General features: G+C 43.9%; 3 protein-coding genes across 3 annotated transcripts in view; 1 reads left to right on the forward strand and 2 right to left on the reverse strand.

The window, feature by feature from the left end:
* Positions 1-4,889, reverse strand: part of slc13a5a (solute carrier family 13 member 5a) — a 110,661-nt gene extending 105,772 nt beyond the window's left edge. Inside the window, exon 1 of the mRNA XM_079647359.1 lies at positions 4,701-4,889. The gene's annotated coding sequence lies outside the window, so the exon portion shown is untranslated. The remainder of the gene's footprint in view (positions 1-4,700) is intronic.
* LOC307018399 (uncharacterized protein) lies at positions 261-9,637 on the forward strand (the record flags this gene model as incomplete). The annotated part of the gene is made up of 3 exons (XM_079648630.1): positions 261-447; positions 537-1,513; positions 8,750-9,637. Exons 2-3 carry the CDS (start codon positions 554-556, stop codon positions 9,635-9,637), a joined length of 1,848 nt encoding a protein of 615 aa, XP_079504756.1. The 5' UTR covers positions 261-447; positions 537-553.
* A 2,075-nt stretch (positions 9,638-11,712) lies between these two features.
* Positions 11,713-12,789, reverse strand: LOC307017671 (5-hydroxytryptamine receptor 4-like; the record flags this gene model as incomplete). The annotated part of the gene is made up of 1 exon (XM_079647360.1): positions 11,713-12,789. The coding sequence occupies one exon, from the start codon at positions 12,787-12,789 to the stop codon at positions 11,713-11,715; it is 1,077 nt and encodes a 358-aa protein (XP_079503486.1).
* Between the last annotated feature and the right edge of the window lie 2,779 nt (positions 12,790-15,568).

Here is a 15,568-nt window from a genome sequence, read left to right on the forward strand (position 1 = left end):
GTAAGATATTGCTCCTGATTACAGGCTGAGGACTAATGACATGTGTTGAAATATGTTGCCTTGTATTCATCTTCATCAGTAAATGCTTCTAACCTGTGTTGAGTGTTGTGTGTCTGAATGGACATCCATGGGATCAGGGTATCCAGGGTTAGGGTTAGGGTTAGGGTTAGCTGCAGAAACACTGAACTATTGTGACAATTGTGAAGAAACTGAAATGTTTCTGATGAAGACGAGAGTAGAGTGTGTAATAAGAAGAGTATGCATATATCAACATTGTAATATGATGTCAGATTTAGTGTTGTATTGTCCTGTTGTTTAATGTCTGCATTACAATAACGTGATGTCTCTTTTCTAGCTTCTACCTATTAAGTCATTGTGTCCACATGACTGATTGTTTACGCTGAAAGCTGCAATAGTTAACCGTACAATATGCAAAGTTGATATAAGGTATGTGGTCATATATATCCAATGTATTTCATGTACATGTCGCTCAGCCCATTCCTGTTTGCCTTGTAAAACCTTTTTGTTGTTATCAGAAACTTTGCAGGGACAAATGCAGTTTTACATAGACATGGAAAACTTGACTCTGAATGAGGACATTCTCCTCCTGGAGGGGTTGAAGGTCTCCCCCCAGTCCACCATCCCTTCCTTCATCTTCCTCCTCTTCATCTACATCTTTGCTCTGGTGTCTAACATCACGCTGGTGGTGGTGATCTGTACGAGCAGCAGCCTGCACCAGCCCATGTACCTGCTGTTCTGCAACATGAGTATTAATGACATTTTTGGGGCTACGATTGTAACACCGCATGTTCTCCGTGACATTTTCATTCCTCACCCAGAGCGCTACATCCATTACATCGACTGCGCCTTCCAGGCCTTCTGTGTTCACCTCTATGCGGGCACCTCTCACACCGTGCTCATGATCATGGCGTTCGACCGCTACGTGGCCATCTGCAACCCTCTGCGCTACGCCACCATCATGACCCACAGGATGGTGCTGGGTCTCTCGGTGTGGGCGTGGGCGACCACATTCATTGGCGTCACGATTCTCATCGGCCTCAGCGTGCGTCTGTCTCGCTGCAGGAGGGTGATACCCAACCCGTTCTGCGACAACGCCTCCTTGTTCAAGCTGTCCTGTGAGAGCGTGCTCATCAACAACATCTACGGCCTCGGATACACCGTGGTCCTGCTGGGATCCTCCATGGGCAGCGTCACGCTCACCTACCTGAGGATCGCCATGGTGTGTCTGCGCAGTAAGAACAAGGCTCTGAACAGCAAGGCGCTGCAGACCTGCGCCACTCACCTGGCCGTCTACGTCTTCATGCTGGCGTCCGCCCTCATCATCATCACCCTGCACCGCTTCCCTCAGATGTCGGACTACAGGAAGGTGGTGTCTGTTTTGTGTGAAGCCACTTTGCCTGCTTTCAACGCCGTCATCTATGGGCTGCAGATAACACAGATAAAGCAGAGGATAGCCACTTTGTTTCACAGTGGACGTGTGCTTCAAATGAAATAAACTGATAACGCTTCTGCAGGAATCATGTTGAAAGGGCACTGTTGTTGTAAATAAAATATTTTTCATAAAGGTGTTGAAAGATGAATAGGGTTGTCACCATCAATACACCTTGTCAGTCATGGAAACATTTTTCAGAGAATCATGCATATTAATAAACAGCACCATTTAAAAAAACGAGATGTGTCAGGAAAGTGAATGCATTATCAAAGTGACAAGATGAAATCAGCCAAGTTAAGAGATATTGGATTAACATGTAGTTGAGTAACAGATTTGCAGAGTTTAAAAAAATATCTATTAAGAACGATTAATTATATTGACCATACTCTGGGGAAATTGCCTTTTTCATTTCATTTTAGCTACAATTTATTCTTTTGAAGAAGCCATGTTTGGTTGTCAAACATTTTCAGGATTGTGTAATGATGTACACCATGACGGTTCTGTCAGAAGGTTTCAGCAAATGCAGAAAAACAAAACACTAAACGATATCTTCAAGTTCCCAGCTAAGTCCTTCAGTGAAAGCATCAAGTGTAGAAAATCCTGCATTCAAAACTTAATTTAAAGTAAAGTTAAACTACTATAGGTAGTACATTATTAGCATTATCAAATATTTCTTGATAGTAACCCATTTCAGAATAATATATGTTATAAAACTACCACTATTTAAATGTTTGACGCATTAGGTAAAGGTGCTTTGTTCATCAGTTTAATGTTGCAGAGGCACAAAATATGTAAAATGACATAATGACTTTTAAAGGGCCTTGATTGCACTCACACACCCTTTCCAATAGTGTACAATTGTGTTTAATGCTGACGTGCACACCCAGAACCACTTATATCTGCATATCCATGAAAATCCATATCCATGTACAATTGTACTTGTGTATGTATATATATATATATATATATATATATATATATATATATATATATATTGCAGGCCTATATTGAATTGTATAAACTAATGGTATTTCTTTTTCGGATTATGTCATAAAATGATCTGTGTCAAACAAACGTGTATGATTCTTAAACGTTTAGTTAAGTGTAATAATTTCCACATATTAACACCACTTTATGATTTCTGAAATGAAATGCTAACGTTAGGCTATAAACCCAGCTAGACATTTTTGGTTCTAAAAACATTCTGAGAATGTTACAGTCATTGTTCTAAGAAGGTTTTCAGCGGGAAGTTTTTGTTTGGTTGCCAGAACGTTCTTCTGAAAGGTAAGATAACGTTCTCTAAAAACGTTCCTAAAATGTTTTTGATAACATTGTCAGAACATTATGTCCTCCTGTTCTTAAAACATTTTCAGCTGCAAGTTAGATCTTTTTTGTTGCCAGAATGTTATTATTTTAGAGAAGGATAACATGCTTTATGTTACAAAAAGTATGCAAATGTTCTGTGGTAACAATTTACTAAAATATGTTTACATTATTTGAACATAAAGACATAATATTCCTGTAATTGATCAACTCAAAATTCCTGGGTGGACTGACCACTGTGGTCATTAGGATGATTATGATAGTTTACTTAACTATTGGAATGTGACTATTAACACATGTAAAAGGATGACTCGGAATCAGCTGGTGAAAGTAACATTTGTTTATTAGAAAAGGGGAGCTGGGAGTGGAGGTTGGTTATGGCGGCAGTGGGAAACAGTTGTTCCAGGGTGGGTGGAGAGGCCTGGCTGGTCTTGGGAGTGTGGAAGGCCTTGGATTCCTCCTGGGAGAGACAACAAAATGAGTGTGAGGCAAAAGCAGGCAAAGTTGTCAAAGAATATGCTGGCAAAAAGCTAGAGCGGCACGCAACAAACCGTTCACGGCAACAATCCGGCAGGGAACGAGTGCAGGCTGCAGGCTTTCATAGTGTGGCTGACGAGCAGGTTGCAGGTGTGGTTACATTACATTACATTTAGCTGAGGCTTTTATCCAGAGAGACTTACAATAAGTGCATTCGACCAGGAAGATACAACCTTGAAGAAAACAGAATCATATAAGTACATCAGGTTTCATAGAGCCAAACATTTCAAGTGCTACTCAACTGGCTTTAGATAAGCCAGCCCTTTATTAGTATATAAGTGCTTTGTTAGTAACTCTATCTCTGGAAGTGGAGTCCAAAGAGATGAGTTTTCAGTCTGAAGAAGATGTGTAAGCTTTCTGCTGTCCTGATTTCAATGGGGAGCTCATTCCACCATTTTGGAGCCAGGATAGCAAACCCACGTGTTTCTGCTGATGGGAACTTGGGTCCCCCTCGCAGTGCGGGTGCAGCGAGCTGTTTGGCTGATGCAGAGCGGAGTGCACGTGCTGGGGTGTACGGTTTAACCATGTCCTGGATGTAGGAAGGGCCAGATCCATTCACAGCATGGTACGGAAGCACCAGTGTCTTGAAGTGGATTCTAGCAGTTACTGGAAGCCAGTGAAGGGAGCGGAGGAGCGGCGTGGTGTGGGAACATTTAGGAAGGTTGAAGACCAGACGAGCCGCTGCATTCTGGATGAGCTGCAGAGGTCGGATGGCACATGCAGGTAGACCAGCCAGGAGGGAGTTGCAGTAGTCTAGGCGTGAGATGACGAGAGCCTGGACCAGAACCTGCGTCTCTTTCTGGGTCAGCTGGGGACGTATCCTCCTGATGTTGTAAAGAGTGTATCTGCAGTATCGGGTTGTAGCAGAGATGTTTGCAGTGAAGGACAGTTTGTTATCAAGGGTCACACCCAGATTCCTTGCAGTCTGAGTCGGGGAAACAACAGAGGGGCCGATGTTGATTGTTAGGTCAAGAGTGGGACAATCTTTTCCCGGAAGGAAAAGCAGTTCAGTCTTATCAAGGTTGAGCTTGAGGTGGTGAGCAGACATCCACTGAGAGATGTCTGCTAGGCAAGCAGAGATGCGTGCGACGACCTGGGTCTCTGAGCGGGGAAAGGACAGAATTAGTTGGGTGTCGTCAGCGTAGCAGTGGTATGAAAAACCATGCAGGCTAATGACAGACCCGAGCGAGTTTGTGTACAGGGAGAAGAGGAGGGGACCAAGAACAGAGCCCTGAGGGACCCCTGTAGTTAATTGACGAGGGTCGGACTCCGACCCTCTCCAAGTTACCCTGTAGGTGCGGTCTTTGAGGTATGAGGTGAGGAGGGACTGTGCAGTGCCTGAAACTCCAAGTTCTTGGAGAGTGCGAAGGAGGATCTGATGGTTCACCGTGTGGAATGCAGCAGACAGGTCCAGAAGGATGATGACAGAGGAGAGGGAGGCTGCTTTAGCCGTGTGCAGTTCATCAGAGACAGCAAGGAGAGCAGTTTCTGTTGAGTGACCTGCCTTGAAACCAGACTGGTGCGGATCCAGAAGGTTGTTCTGATGGAGATAACAGGAGAGTTGTTTAAAGACAGTGCGTTCAAGTGTTTTAGACAGGAACGGGAGGAGAGAGACAGGGCTGTAGTTTCTAACATCAGACGGGTTGAGAGTGGGTTCCTTTAGGAGAGGGTTTACTCTTGCCTCCTTGAGACTGTTTGGAAAGTGACCAGAAGTTAGAGAAGTGTTGATGAAATGAGAAACGGTAGAATATCAGGAGCGATAGTCTGAAGGAGGTTTGAGGGGATAGGGTCCAGAGGACAGGTGGTAGGGCGGGCAGAGGTAATGAGGGTAAGACCCTCACTTGGAGAGAGAGGGGAGAAGGAGGTCAGTGTGTGGGTGAAGGGAGGGTCTGGTGACCCAGCGGTGAGTAAAGGTGAGTCAGAAAAAGAAGAGCGAATATCATCAACCTTTTTTTCAAAGTGGTTAACAAAGTTGCTTGACAGAAGTAAGGGGGAAGGGGCTTTGGGGGGGTCCAAGAGGGAGGAGGGGGAAGGGGCTTTGGGGGGGTCCAAGAGGGAGGAGGGGGAAGGGGCTTTGGGGGGGTCCAAGACGGAGGAGGGGGAGGGGCTTTGGGGGGGTCCAAGAGGGAGGAGGGGGAAGGGGCTTTGGGGGGGTCCAAGAGGGTGGAGAAGATAGAAAATAGTTTTTTGGGGTTGGAATCGGAAGATTGGATCTTATCTTGAAAGAAAGTGCTTTTTGCCTGAGAGATGGAAGCAGAGAAAGAGGAGAGGAGAGCCTGATAGGTTAGGAGGTCGTCATGGTAATTGGATTTCCACCATTTCCGCTCTGCTGCCCGAAGTATGGTTCTATTAGCACGCAGTGCGTCATTCAACCAGGGAGCAGGAGGGGACTGACAAGCTTGCCGAGATGTGAGAGGACAGAGAGAGTCCAGAGAGGATGAGATAGGAGAGAGGAGAGAGAGAGTCCAGAGAGGATGAGAGAGTAGAGAGGAGAGAGAGAGTCCAGAGAGGATGAGAGAGGAGAGAGGAGAGAGAGTCCAGAGAGGATGAGATAGGAGAGAGGAGAGAGAGTCCAGAGAGGATGAGAGAGTAGAGAGGAGAGAGAGAGTCCAGAGAGGATGAGAGAGGAGAGAGGACAGAGAGAGTCCAGAGAGGATGAGAGAGGAGAGAGGAGAGAGAGTCCAGAGAGGATGAGATAGGAGAGAGGAGAGAGAGTCCAGAGAGGATGAGAGAGGAGAGAGGAGAGAGAGTCCAGAGAGGATGAGATAGGAGAGAGGAGAGAGAGTCCAGAGAGGATGAGAGAGGAGAGAGGAGAGTTTCTGCAGCAGAGTTTGGAGGCAGGAGTTGGAAGGAGTCAGAGGAAGGGAGGGCTGAGAGCACCGATGAGGCAAAGGTAGAGGGGGAGAGGGAACGGAGGTTACGGCGGACAGGTGCAGAGTTAGAAGAGATTAGGTTGTTATGTTTGAAAAGGGTTAGAGAGAATGAAATGAAGAAGTGATGGGATGTGTGGAGCGGGTTTACAGAGAGGTTAGAAGTAGAGCAGTTCCTTGAGAATATGAGCTCAAGGACATTGCCAGCGTTATGAGTTGGTGGGGATGGAGACAGTGAGAAAGCAAAGGTGGTTATGTAGGTTGTAGGTTGTAGGTGGTTAACAGAAATGTTAGTTCGTCTATCTTCCCTGTCTGGAGGTAACCTAAAGGTCACCTACAGGTCACCTACAGGTCACCTACAGGTAACCCTAACCCTAACCCTAACCCTAACCCTAACCCTAACCCTGTCACAAAACGTGACATATCAAAATAATCGTAACAAAACTTGACTATTTTTGGAGTAACGCTAGCCGCTGCCATGTTAACTGACACTCCTGGGTTGCCAGGTTTGCGCGCACGGCGCTATAATCACCCAATCACATTTAAAAAAAACTAAACGTAATATCTCAATACAAAAACGCAAATATTTAATTAAAAAAAGTCAAGTCCTTTCAAGTCTTCTGTCTCAAGCTTAAGTCAAGTCTCAAGTCATGAATACCAAGTCAAAGTCAAGTCAAGTCTTTATTAATGTTAGTCAAGCAAGCCTGAAGTCCAAAAATATGCGACTCGAGTCGGACTCGAGTCAAGTCATGTGACTCGAGTCCCCACCTCTAGTATTTACTGACTTATTTTATGCCGTAGAATTCTAACCTCTTCAGCTTGTGTTAACCACAGACCTTATTTCAGGTTAACAACCAAAACCAAAAACCATTGACCTACAGACCAGGGGACTGAAGGTGAAGAAATGCTGACTAATTTAAGGGTTTTAGGACTCATTCCTGCATCCTTACATTTATATTAAACAGACAAGTTATATACAAATGTAAACCTTGGTATAGCTGATATGAATAGGCCAGAACCTTTTTTTTCTTCCACCAGGCTGCAAACATGTTTGTTTCTGCTGTATAGGGTTGGGCCTTTTAACATGGGGGTCTTTGGGGATTATCTCACTTTCAGAGCCCTAAAGTGACCGTTTGAAGATCACAAGGCAGTGCTGGCTTTATTTATTAGAACCGGAGGTTGCTGCTTGGTCAACACACGAGCAAACCCCAAGATATTTAGTCATATATGTCTTAGCCACCCTTCCTGCCAATATCTTGAACTAACCTTCGTTAGATACACATAATGAAGCGTCATTGTTGCCAAGTTACCATTGACCTGTCAACGCGCGATGCACCAAATAAAAGTCTTCACTTCTGGTCGGAGGTGAAGGCAGGACTGTGTCTGAGCAGCTGCTGTTAGACATTGTGCTTATTTAATGAATGTACATTCACATATCCTTTATTCACTGTAGCAGCTTGTAGGATTTCTCCGTGTTCAAGCTTCCTTCGAATGTTGGTTTACTCCAATTTTAACCAGCTACAGTTTCAATTCTCATGTCTTGTTGGTGTGTTTGTTTCTGCCATCACTTAATGCATTATAGGAGAATGTAAAGTGTTTCTTGGTTTCTCATAGCATTGCAAAATGACATTGAAAACTATTCAACAGGGATGTATCAGAGGAGGGATCCCTCCTCTGTTGCTGTTTCCAGTTCACATTTTCTCCCCATTTCAAGGTTGTTATTGGAGTTTTTTCCTGATCTGATCTGAAACCTGTTCTTTGTTGAGCTTAAAATTAACACTTTGTCTTTGCAGAACCAGTGTCTATGTTACTGTCAATAACTCTGCAAACATGTGTCTTTTGTAGAAACGACCTTCTGGTACAACTCTTCATTGTATAACTTCATCCAATCTTTAAAAAACATTTTAATCTTCTTTTTTCTAAAGGTGAATCAACCATTTCATGATCTAGATAGGTAGAATCGGAGGGATGAAACCCTCTTTAATGGTCACACATGCAGAGAACACAGCACATTGACATTTGGCCTCCACATTTAACCCATCCTAGTAGTAGGAGTCTAGCATAGGAGCAGTGTCGATGTTGACTTTGTGGACATATGAGAATGTAAAGTTGTTTTTTGTTGCTCAAAGCATATGTTACTGTCAATACCTAACGACCTTCAGGAACAACTCTTCATTGTTTAACTTTATTCAAGATTGAAATACAATTTTAAATTAAACAATTTCAATCTAGGTGAATCAACCATTTAATGAACTGATGTAGATGTTGACTTTGTACACTTGGTGACTTAATATGTTAAGTGTCTCTATTTCTGTAAAAAACACAATGTATGCGTCTTATTTACAGCGAGTCGTTGCGATGTTATGTGGGCATATTTAGAATCATTGTATTCACTTTATTAAGACTTTTTTTAAATATCTTCAGGTACATGTCTTTTTCTGCAACTGTAACTCTATATAACTTTTAACATATAAAAGTCTGTATTGCTACAGGATAGAAAGCTATGGAAAACAGCACTTTTGGTAAAGATGTCCTGATCCTAGAGGGGTTCAATATCCCCTCCCAGTCTTATATTCCTTGCTTCATCCTCCTCCTAATCATATACATCTTCATCATGGTGTCCAACATCGGCTTGTTGGTGCTGATCTTAAGGAGCAGCGGCCTCCACCAGCCCATGTACCTCCTGCTGTGCAACATGAGCATCAACGATGTGTTCGGGCCCACCATCATCATCCCTCATGTTCTGCGGGACCTCCTGACTCCGGACTCGCAGCGGGTCATCTGGTACACGGACTGCGTTGTCCAGGCCTTCTGCGTCCACCTCCACTCCAGCGCCTCTCACACCGTGCTCATGATCATGGCGTTCGATCGCTACGTGGCCATCTGCAATCCTCTGCGCTACGCCACCATCATGACCCACAGGATGGTGCTGGTTCTGTCCGTGTGGGCGTGGGTGATCCCTCTCCTCATGGTGGGGATCCTCATCGGCCTCAGTGTGCGTCTGTCTCGCTGCAGGTGGAATATTCTCCACTACTCCTGCAATAATGCCTCCTTGTTCAAGCTGTCCTGTGAGAGCGTGCTCATCAACAACATCTACGGCCTCGGATACACCGTGGTCCTGCTGGGCTCGTCCATCGGCAGCGTCACGCTCACCTACCTGAGGATCGCCATGGTGTGTCTGCGCAGTAAGAACAAGACTCTGAACAGCAAAGCGCTGCAGACCTGCGCCACTCACCTGGCCGTCTACGCCATCCTGCTAGTGTCCGGCTTCATCATCATCATTCTGCACCGCTTCCCTCAGCTGGCGGCCCACAGGAAGGTGGCGTCCGTCATGCTACACGTGGTGCTGCCCGCCCTGAACGCTCTGATCTACGGCCTGCAGATCAAAGAGGTCCGGCAGAGGGTTATGGCTCTGTTTCATAAGAGTAAAGTCGCTTCAATGGATGCTAAATGACACGGTGTTGATTATGTTGAAGTGACTGGATAGCAGTGTATCTACAGAAATACCCCTGACCCATAGTCTGTATCATGTTATTATAAATGACGCTTCAAAGAACTGCATTGTTCCAAAATACATCTTATCTTTCAATGTATGAATGCATTAAGGCTCTAAATAGTGATTACATCCAGAATAATATTTCAATAAAATCTTATGAACTTGGTTTTTATGGATTGTTTCATGACTCTTATTACTCTGACAGTGTTTTCAGTTTGGTTTGTCTGTCTGTAGGATTACAGAAACACTTTAAATGAAACTCAGCAAAAGAGTGTAGCATGGGCCAAGAAATAAATGATTAAATTATAAAAAATGTGATGCCCCCAGGGACGTGCACAGGTACGGGCTAATGTTGCCCGGGCAACGGCCCGTTTTCCCTTTTTGGCTGACCTGCCCCTCTGGAGAGAGCGAGAGTTTTTTTTTTTTTCTGTTGTGGTCGAATCAACATGATGAGCCCACAATTAGTATTGTAGTGTCTCGTTGCGGGAAACACACCAGCTTCATTCTTCTTCTACTACTTCTCTTACTTCTTCTTCTCCTCCTTGTTCTTATATGTAATTGACCCTACATTTTGAATGAAGAACTCGTTTCAGTTTGAACTCATTCCACAGTATGACAACAAAAGTGTTTTAAACCAGGTAGGCCTACATTTTTATTATTTATGTTCTATATCGCTAAGTGTGTGATTACACATGTTACGTATTATATATATTATAGGCTACTGTATTGGTGCCGGTTCCTTAAGACCACCTCTAGTGTCGGATTTGGGGAAATGGATTTTGAGTTTTCTCATGGGAGGGACTTTACTTCCTCTTGACACCGTCGGTAATTTACAAAAAAACACCTTCATATACTTGTTATTGTGCTTCTGTCTTTCTGTGTCTTTTCATCTGCTCCGTAAACTCCTATTAAACATCCATGGTAAACTCCCTCAACGGGGCCGCTCGCTCTCTTATCTTGATCGCCCTCTCACATAGAGGAGAACACTTCACAGTCCCGCTTCATTGTAGGATTTCTGTCATGTCTCTACCACTTTAGTTTGAGCATCTCTGTTATTAAGTTATGGAATACTAAATAAATAAGTCATTAGATACCTTACCGTTACTGCGCTCATAACGAATGATAAGAATAAGAATAACTCGTATTGAACTAGTTTCATTAATTAGTGATTTTATTTAAGGTAATGAGTTAGAAGCCCTGCTATTTTATCAGAATGTCTGCACAACAGTTACAAAGGTCAAACTACATTAGAACAGAATTGTCCCCATTTTTTCTTTCATAGTTTCTAACACTAGATAGTTTAATGAGATATGGACCGCAAACTAAAAAATTCCGTGGTTTTCATTTTCAAAATCAAGTCACCAAATGCAAGTAGTTGCCTTTAGTTAATGTAATAATCGTTTTGGTCTTATATTTTTTTTGGGGGGAGGCCCTTTTTCCAGTTTAGAGCAATAGGCCCTCAAAATGTCTGTGCACGTCCCTGGCTAGACTTATCTGATTCCATTCAAAGCTTCTCTTCTCTTCTTATTACATACCATCGCTTTGATTGTCGCAATACACACATGAATGATTCAACTTCAAGATAGAGCCTTTCATATCCTAGACCCAGACATAAACAGTGGACGGTGACTGGCAGGTCGAGGATAGATCTTTTCAAATTGTTCCTTCAGTTCAAACTTCTGATTGAATTAAAAAATATAACACATTTATTGCAAAAATAAGGTTATAATACTTAGAAGTGGAAATAGGAAAATCCTTTGTGACAGACGCAAAACAAAAGTTAGAACATCAAAATGTTGTTACCACAGAGCACACTTCCTCTACATGAAATAAAAACAGGTGATTTAAAACAATCCTTATTTAGGGGTGGTTGGAGGCAGACCCACGTCACTATTATTTGTTATTGTATTACATTTATTCTGATTTTAAACATGTTTTTCTAGAAGTTGAAAAACATTTGCAGTTGAAGCACTCTTAATATTGCCCTTGATTTGCAAAAGGCAAAACAAAATATACAGACACTTTCTTTAAATTCATTGTTGATCTACACGTTCATTTGGGTCTTTCCTAGTGTGTGACAGATCCATCCCAGGGGAGGATCCAGGCAGGCATACCCTGCAGCCAATGAACATGAGGAATGCCCTACGGAAGGAACGGTTGAAGAAACCATATAGGAAGGGATTTAAAGAGGAGTTGATATATCCTAGCCACAAAAATATATCCCAGACAACCACCTCCGTGCTGTATTCAATAAAAGGGTCCACAATGTTGACTGTAAAGAAGGGCATCCAGAAGATTAGGAATACTCCCATGATGATACCCAACGTTTTTGCTGCCTTTCTTTCCCTCTTCATAGTGTTTCTGAGTCTCTTTTTGTTGCTTGAATCCTTTCCGACTCCAGAAGCCATTTGGCTTTCCATGGCGCTGATCTGCCTGGCCTGCTGCTTGGCAGCTTTGAAGATCTTCCAATAAGCCATTAGCATGATAGCCATTGGCAAGTAAAAGGCTACCAAGGAAGCCATGACAGCATAAATATGACTGACCAGGAACACGCATACATCTTCAGGGATCAGGATGTCCACACCTGCCGCATTAAGATCTAGCATTATGGGGCAAAAGGAGATGAGCATGGGAACAGCCCAACATACACAAATAAGGAGAGCTACCCGACTGTAGGACATTTTGAAAGAGTAAACTAGTGGGTTGCAGACAGCGTAGTAGCGGTCATATGCAATGCAACTGAGATGGAATATGGAGGCAGTGCAGAGCATGACATCAAGGCTAGAGTGAAGCTTACAAAAAAGGTCACCAAAGTACCAGCATCCTTCCACCGTCCGAATCATACTATAAGGCATCACTACCAGGCCAACAAGGCAGTCAGCCACTGCCAGGGACATGACGAAGGAGTTTGTGGGGGACTGCAGCTGCTTGAAGTAGGCAATGGACAAGACCACCAGAACGTTTCCCACCACTGTGCACACAATGCCAACAGAGAGGAAGGCATACAGAAAAACGCGAGAAGCCTGGTTCCTAAATGTAGCACAGGATTGAAGTTCAATCTGAAGAGACGTGTTAGCCTTTTCGAACAATTCCAAGCTGCCGTTATCCATGGTCTAATCAAACCTGTCAAAACACATAGATACAGATGTGAGAAATGATTGTTTCAGTCAGATTTTGCAGATTAAGTGAGACATTTCATCACAGTTTGCCTACACTGTCGTATGGTACATTAACAGCAAAAGATTTGACGAACCACCCAGAATTGTGTTTATGACCCAATTGCTGCTCCATGGTTACTTCTCATTAGTTAATCTCTAAGTACATTTTAGTTTGATGAAGGAATCACTAAAGTCTGTGGACTTAAAAAGACCTTGTTTTAGTGGAGTTGCCTAATCTAAAATGCCATCTCTGTGGTTTGTTTAGAAAGAAAAATAATAATATAATAAAAATAATTCATTTATTTTGTTAACGCTTTTACAGGTGCTCAAAGACTCTTTACAGATATAGTGAAAAGAAAAGAACAACAAATAAATAAATATATAGTTAAAGTTAAAGTCAAATAATACAAAAATAATCACACATTAAAAGCCAGATTGAAGAGGTGAGTTTTTGTGAGTATTTGAAGGTGGTGAGGTCGGTGCAGTCTCTGATGGGTTGGGGGAGTGAGTTCCAGAGGGAGGGGGCAGCGACGGAGAAGGCTCTGTCCCCCCAGGTCCGGTGATTGGTGCGGGTGGGGATGGATAGGAGGTTGGCTTCTGATGAGCGGAGGCAGCGGGAAGGGGTGTGGTGGTGCAGCAGGTCTGTGAGGTAGGGGGGGCTGATTGTTGAGGGCTTTGTGAGTAATGAGGAGGAATTTGAAGTGGATTCTTTGACGGACGGGGGGCCAGTGGAGGTTCTGGAGGACGGGAGGGATGTGGTCTCGGGTTAGGGTGTGGGTGAGGAGGCAGGCAGCAGAGTTCTGGATACGTTGAATTGTATTGAGGAGGTTGGATGGTATGCCGTAGAGCAGACCTGGGCACTGTATGGCCCCCGGGCCACATACGGCCCTTTGGTTGACTCTGACCGGCCCGTGTAAGGTTAATTGGAAATGACAAAATAAACATATTTTCTAATTTTACCTCATGCATGGACTAAAGCTGCAATGCTTTTATTTTGAAGTTGTTTTTTATTCACGTACATAATGACGCAATACGTCAAATCAAGACGTGCGCGTTATTGGATAATTGTCACAAGACGACTTTAGCGCTCAAAAATGTCAGCTGATGCTAAAAAAAGAAAGGTAGATGCCGAATGTAGGGTTTTCAACAAAAATTGGACTGCTAAGTATTTATTTACTGAAGTCGGAGGTAAAGCCGTGTGTTTAGTTTGCGGGGAGCAGATCGCCGTGTTCAAGGACTACAATTTGAGTCGGCATTACGAGACGAAACACGCGGAGAAATACAAAAACTTGACTGATGCTGAAAGGGCGCGCACATCGAACGCTTTGCTAGCTAAGCTGCAAAAGCAGCAAGGCTTTTTTATCAAGCTTCACACATCCAAGGATGCAGCAACCAAGACCAGCTTCGTGATATCCCACAAAATAGCTAAACACAGTAAGCCATTCTCAGAGGGGGAGCTTGTCAAAGAGTGCTTAGTGGACTCTGCAGCACTAATATGCCCTGAAAAAAAAGAAGCCTTTGAGCAAGTCCCGCTGTCCAGGCGAACCGTGACGAGAAGGATCGAGGACATTGCGGGGAATCTGGAGCTTCAGCTGCAACATGAAGTGGCAAGTTTTGACTTTATCTCCTTGACTTTGGACGAGAGCTGTGATGTCCGCGACACAGCGCAGTTACTCGTATTTGTCCGTGGGATAACGCCGGACTTCAAGATTACGGAGGAGCTGGCAACAATGCGGCCCATGAAAGGGACGACGACAGGGAGCGATCTGTTCACGGAGGTAAATGCGTGCATGGACACGCTGGGACTGAAATGGGACAGACTGGCAGGTGTCACAACAGACGGTTGTCCAAATCTTACAGGTAAAAATGTTGGACTTTTGAAACGTATGCAAGATAAAGTGACTGAAATCGACGCAGATCAGAAATTGGTATTTTTGCCTTGTATTATACACCAACATGTGTTGTGCAAGTCAGTGCTAAAAATTCACCATGTTATTGATGTTGTTACTAAAATAGTAAAGTTCATCAGGGCACGGGCATTGAATCACAGACAGTTTGTTGCACTTTTGGAGGAGCATGAGACTGAGCATAGTGACATCGGCTACCACACAGCTGTCAGATGGCTCAGCCTGGGCAAAGTGCTAAAAAGAGTTTGGGACCTGAAAGCAGAGATTCAAGAGTTTTGTGAGAAGAAAGGCAAAGACATCCCAGAGCTCTCAGACGAGGACTGGATGGCAGATTTTGCATTTGCTGTTGATGTGACTGCACTGATGAATGAACTGAACACCAAACTGCAAGGCAAGGGCCTTTTTGTTCATGAAATGCACAGCCTGGTGAAGGCTTTCATGAGAAAGATGCAGTTTCTTTCAAGCCAACTGGAGAGCAACACTCTCACTCACATGCAAACCCTGAAAGAAGTCACACCATCAGCTGATCACCTCCGCAGGTACTCATCCATGTTAGGAGCATTGCATGGTGAGTTTTCAAGGCGATTTGAAGATCTCCGAACAATGGAGGATGAAATGCTCATGATTTCCTCTCCCTTTACCTGCAGTATGGATAATGCACCCAGTGATGTTCAGCTGGAACTCATTGACCTGCAGTCTGATGCAGTACTGGCAGAGCGCTTTAAGTCAGGATCTCTGCTGGATTTCTACTCTTCTCTCGAGGAGGAGAACTTTCCAAACATGAGGAGACATGCTCAGAAGATGTTGGTTCTCTTTGGCTCTAC

Source organism: Notothenia rossii, assembly GCF_949606895.1.
Source record: "Notothenia rossii genome assembly, chromosome: 9".
In the NCBI taxonomy this organism is placed as follows: domain Eukaryota; kingdom Metazoa; phylum Chordata; class Actinopteri; order Perciformes; family Nototheniidae; genus Notothenia; species Notothenia rossii.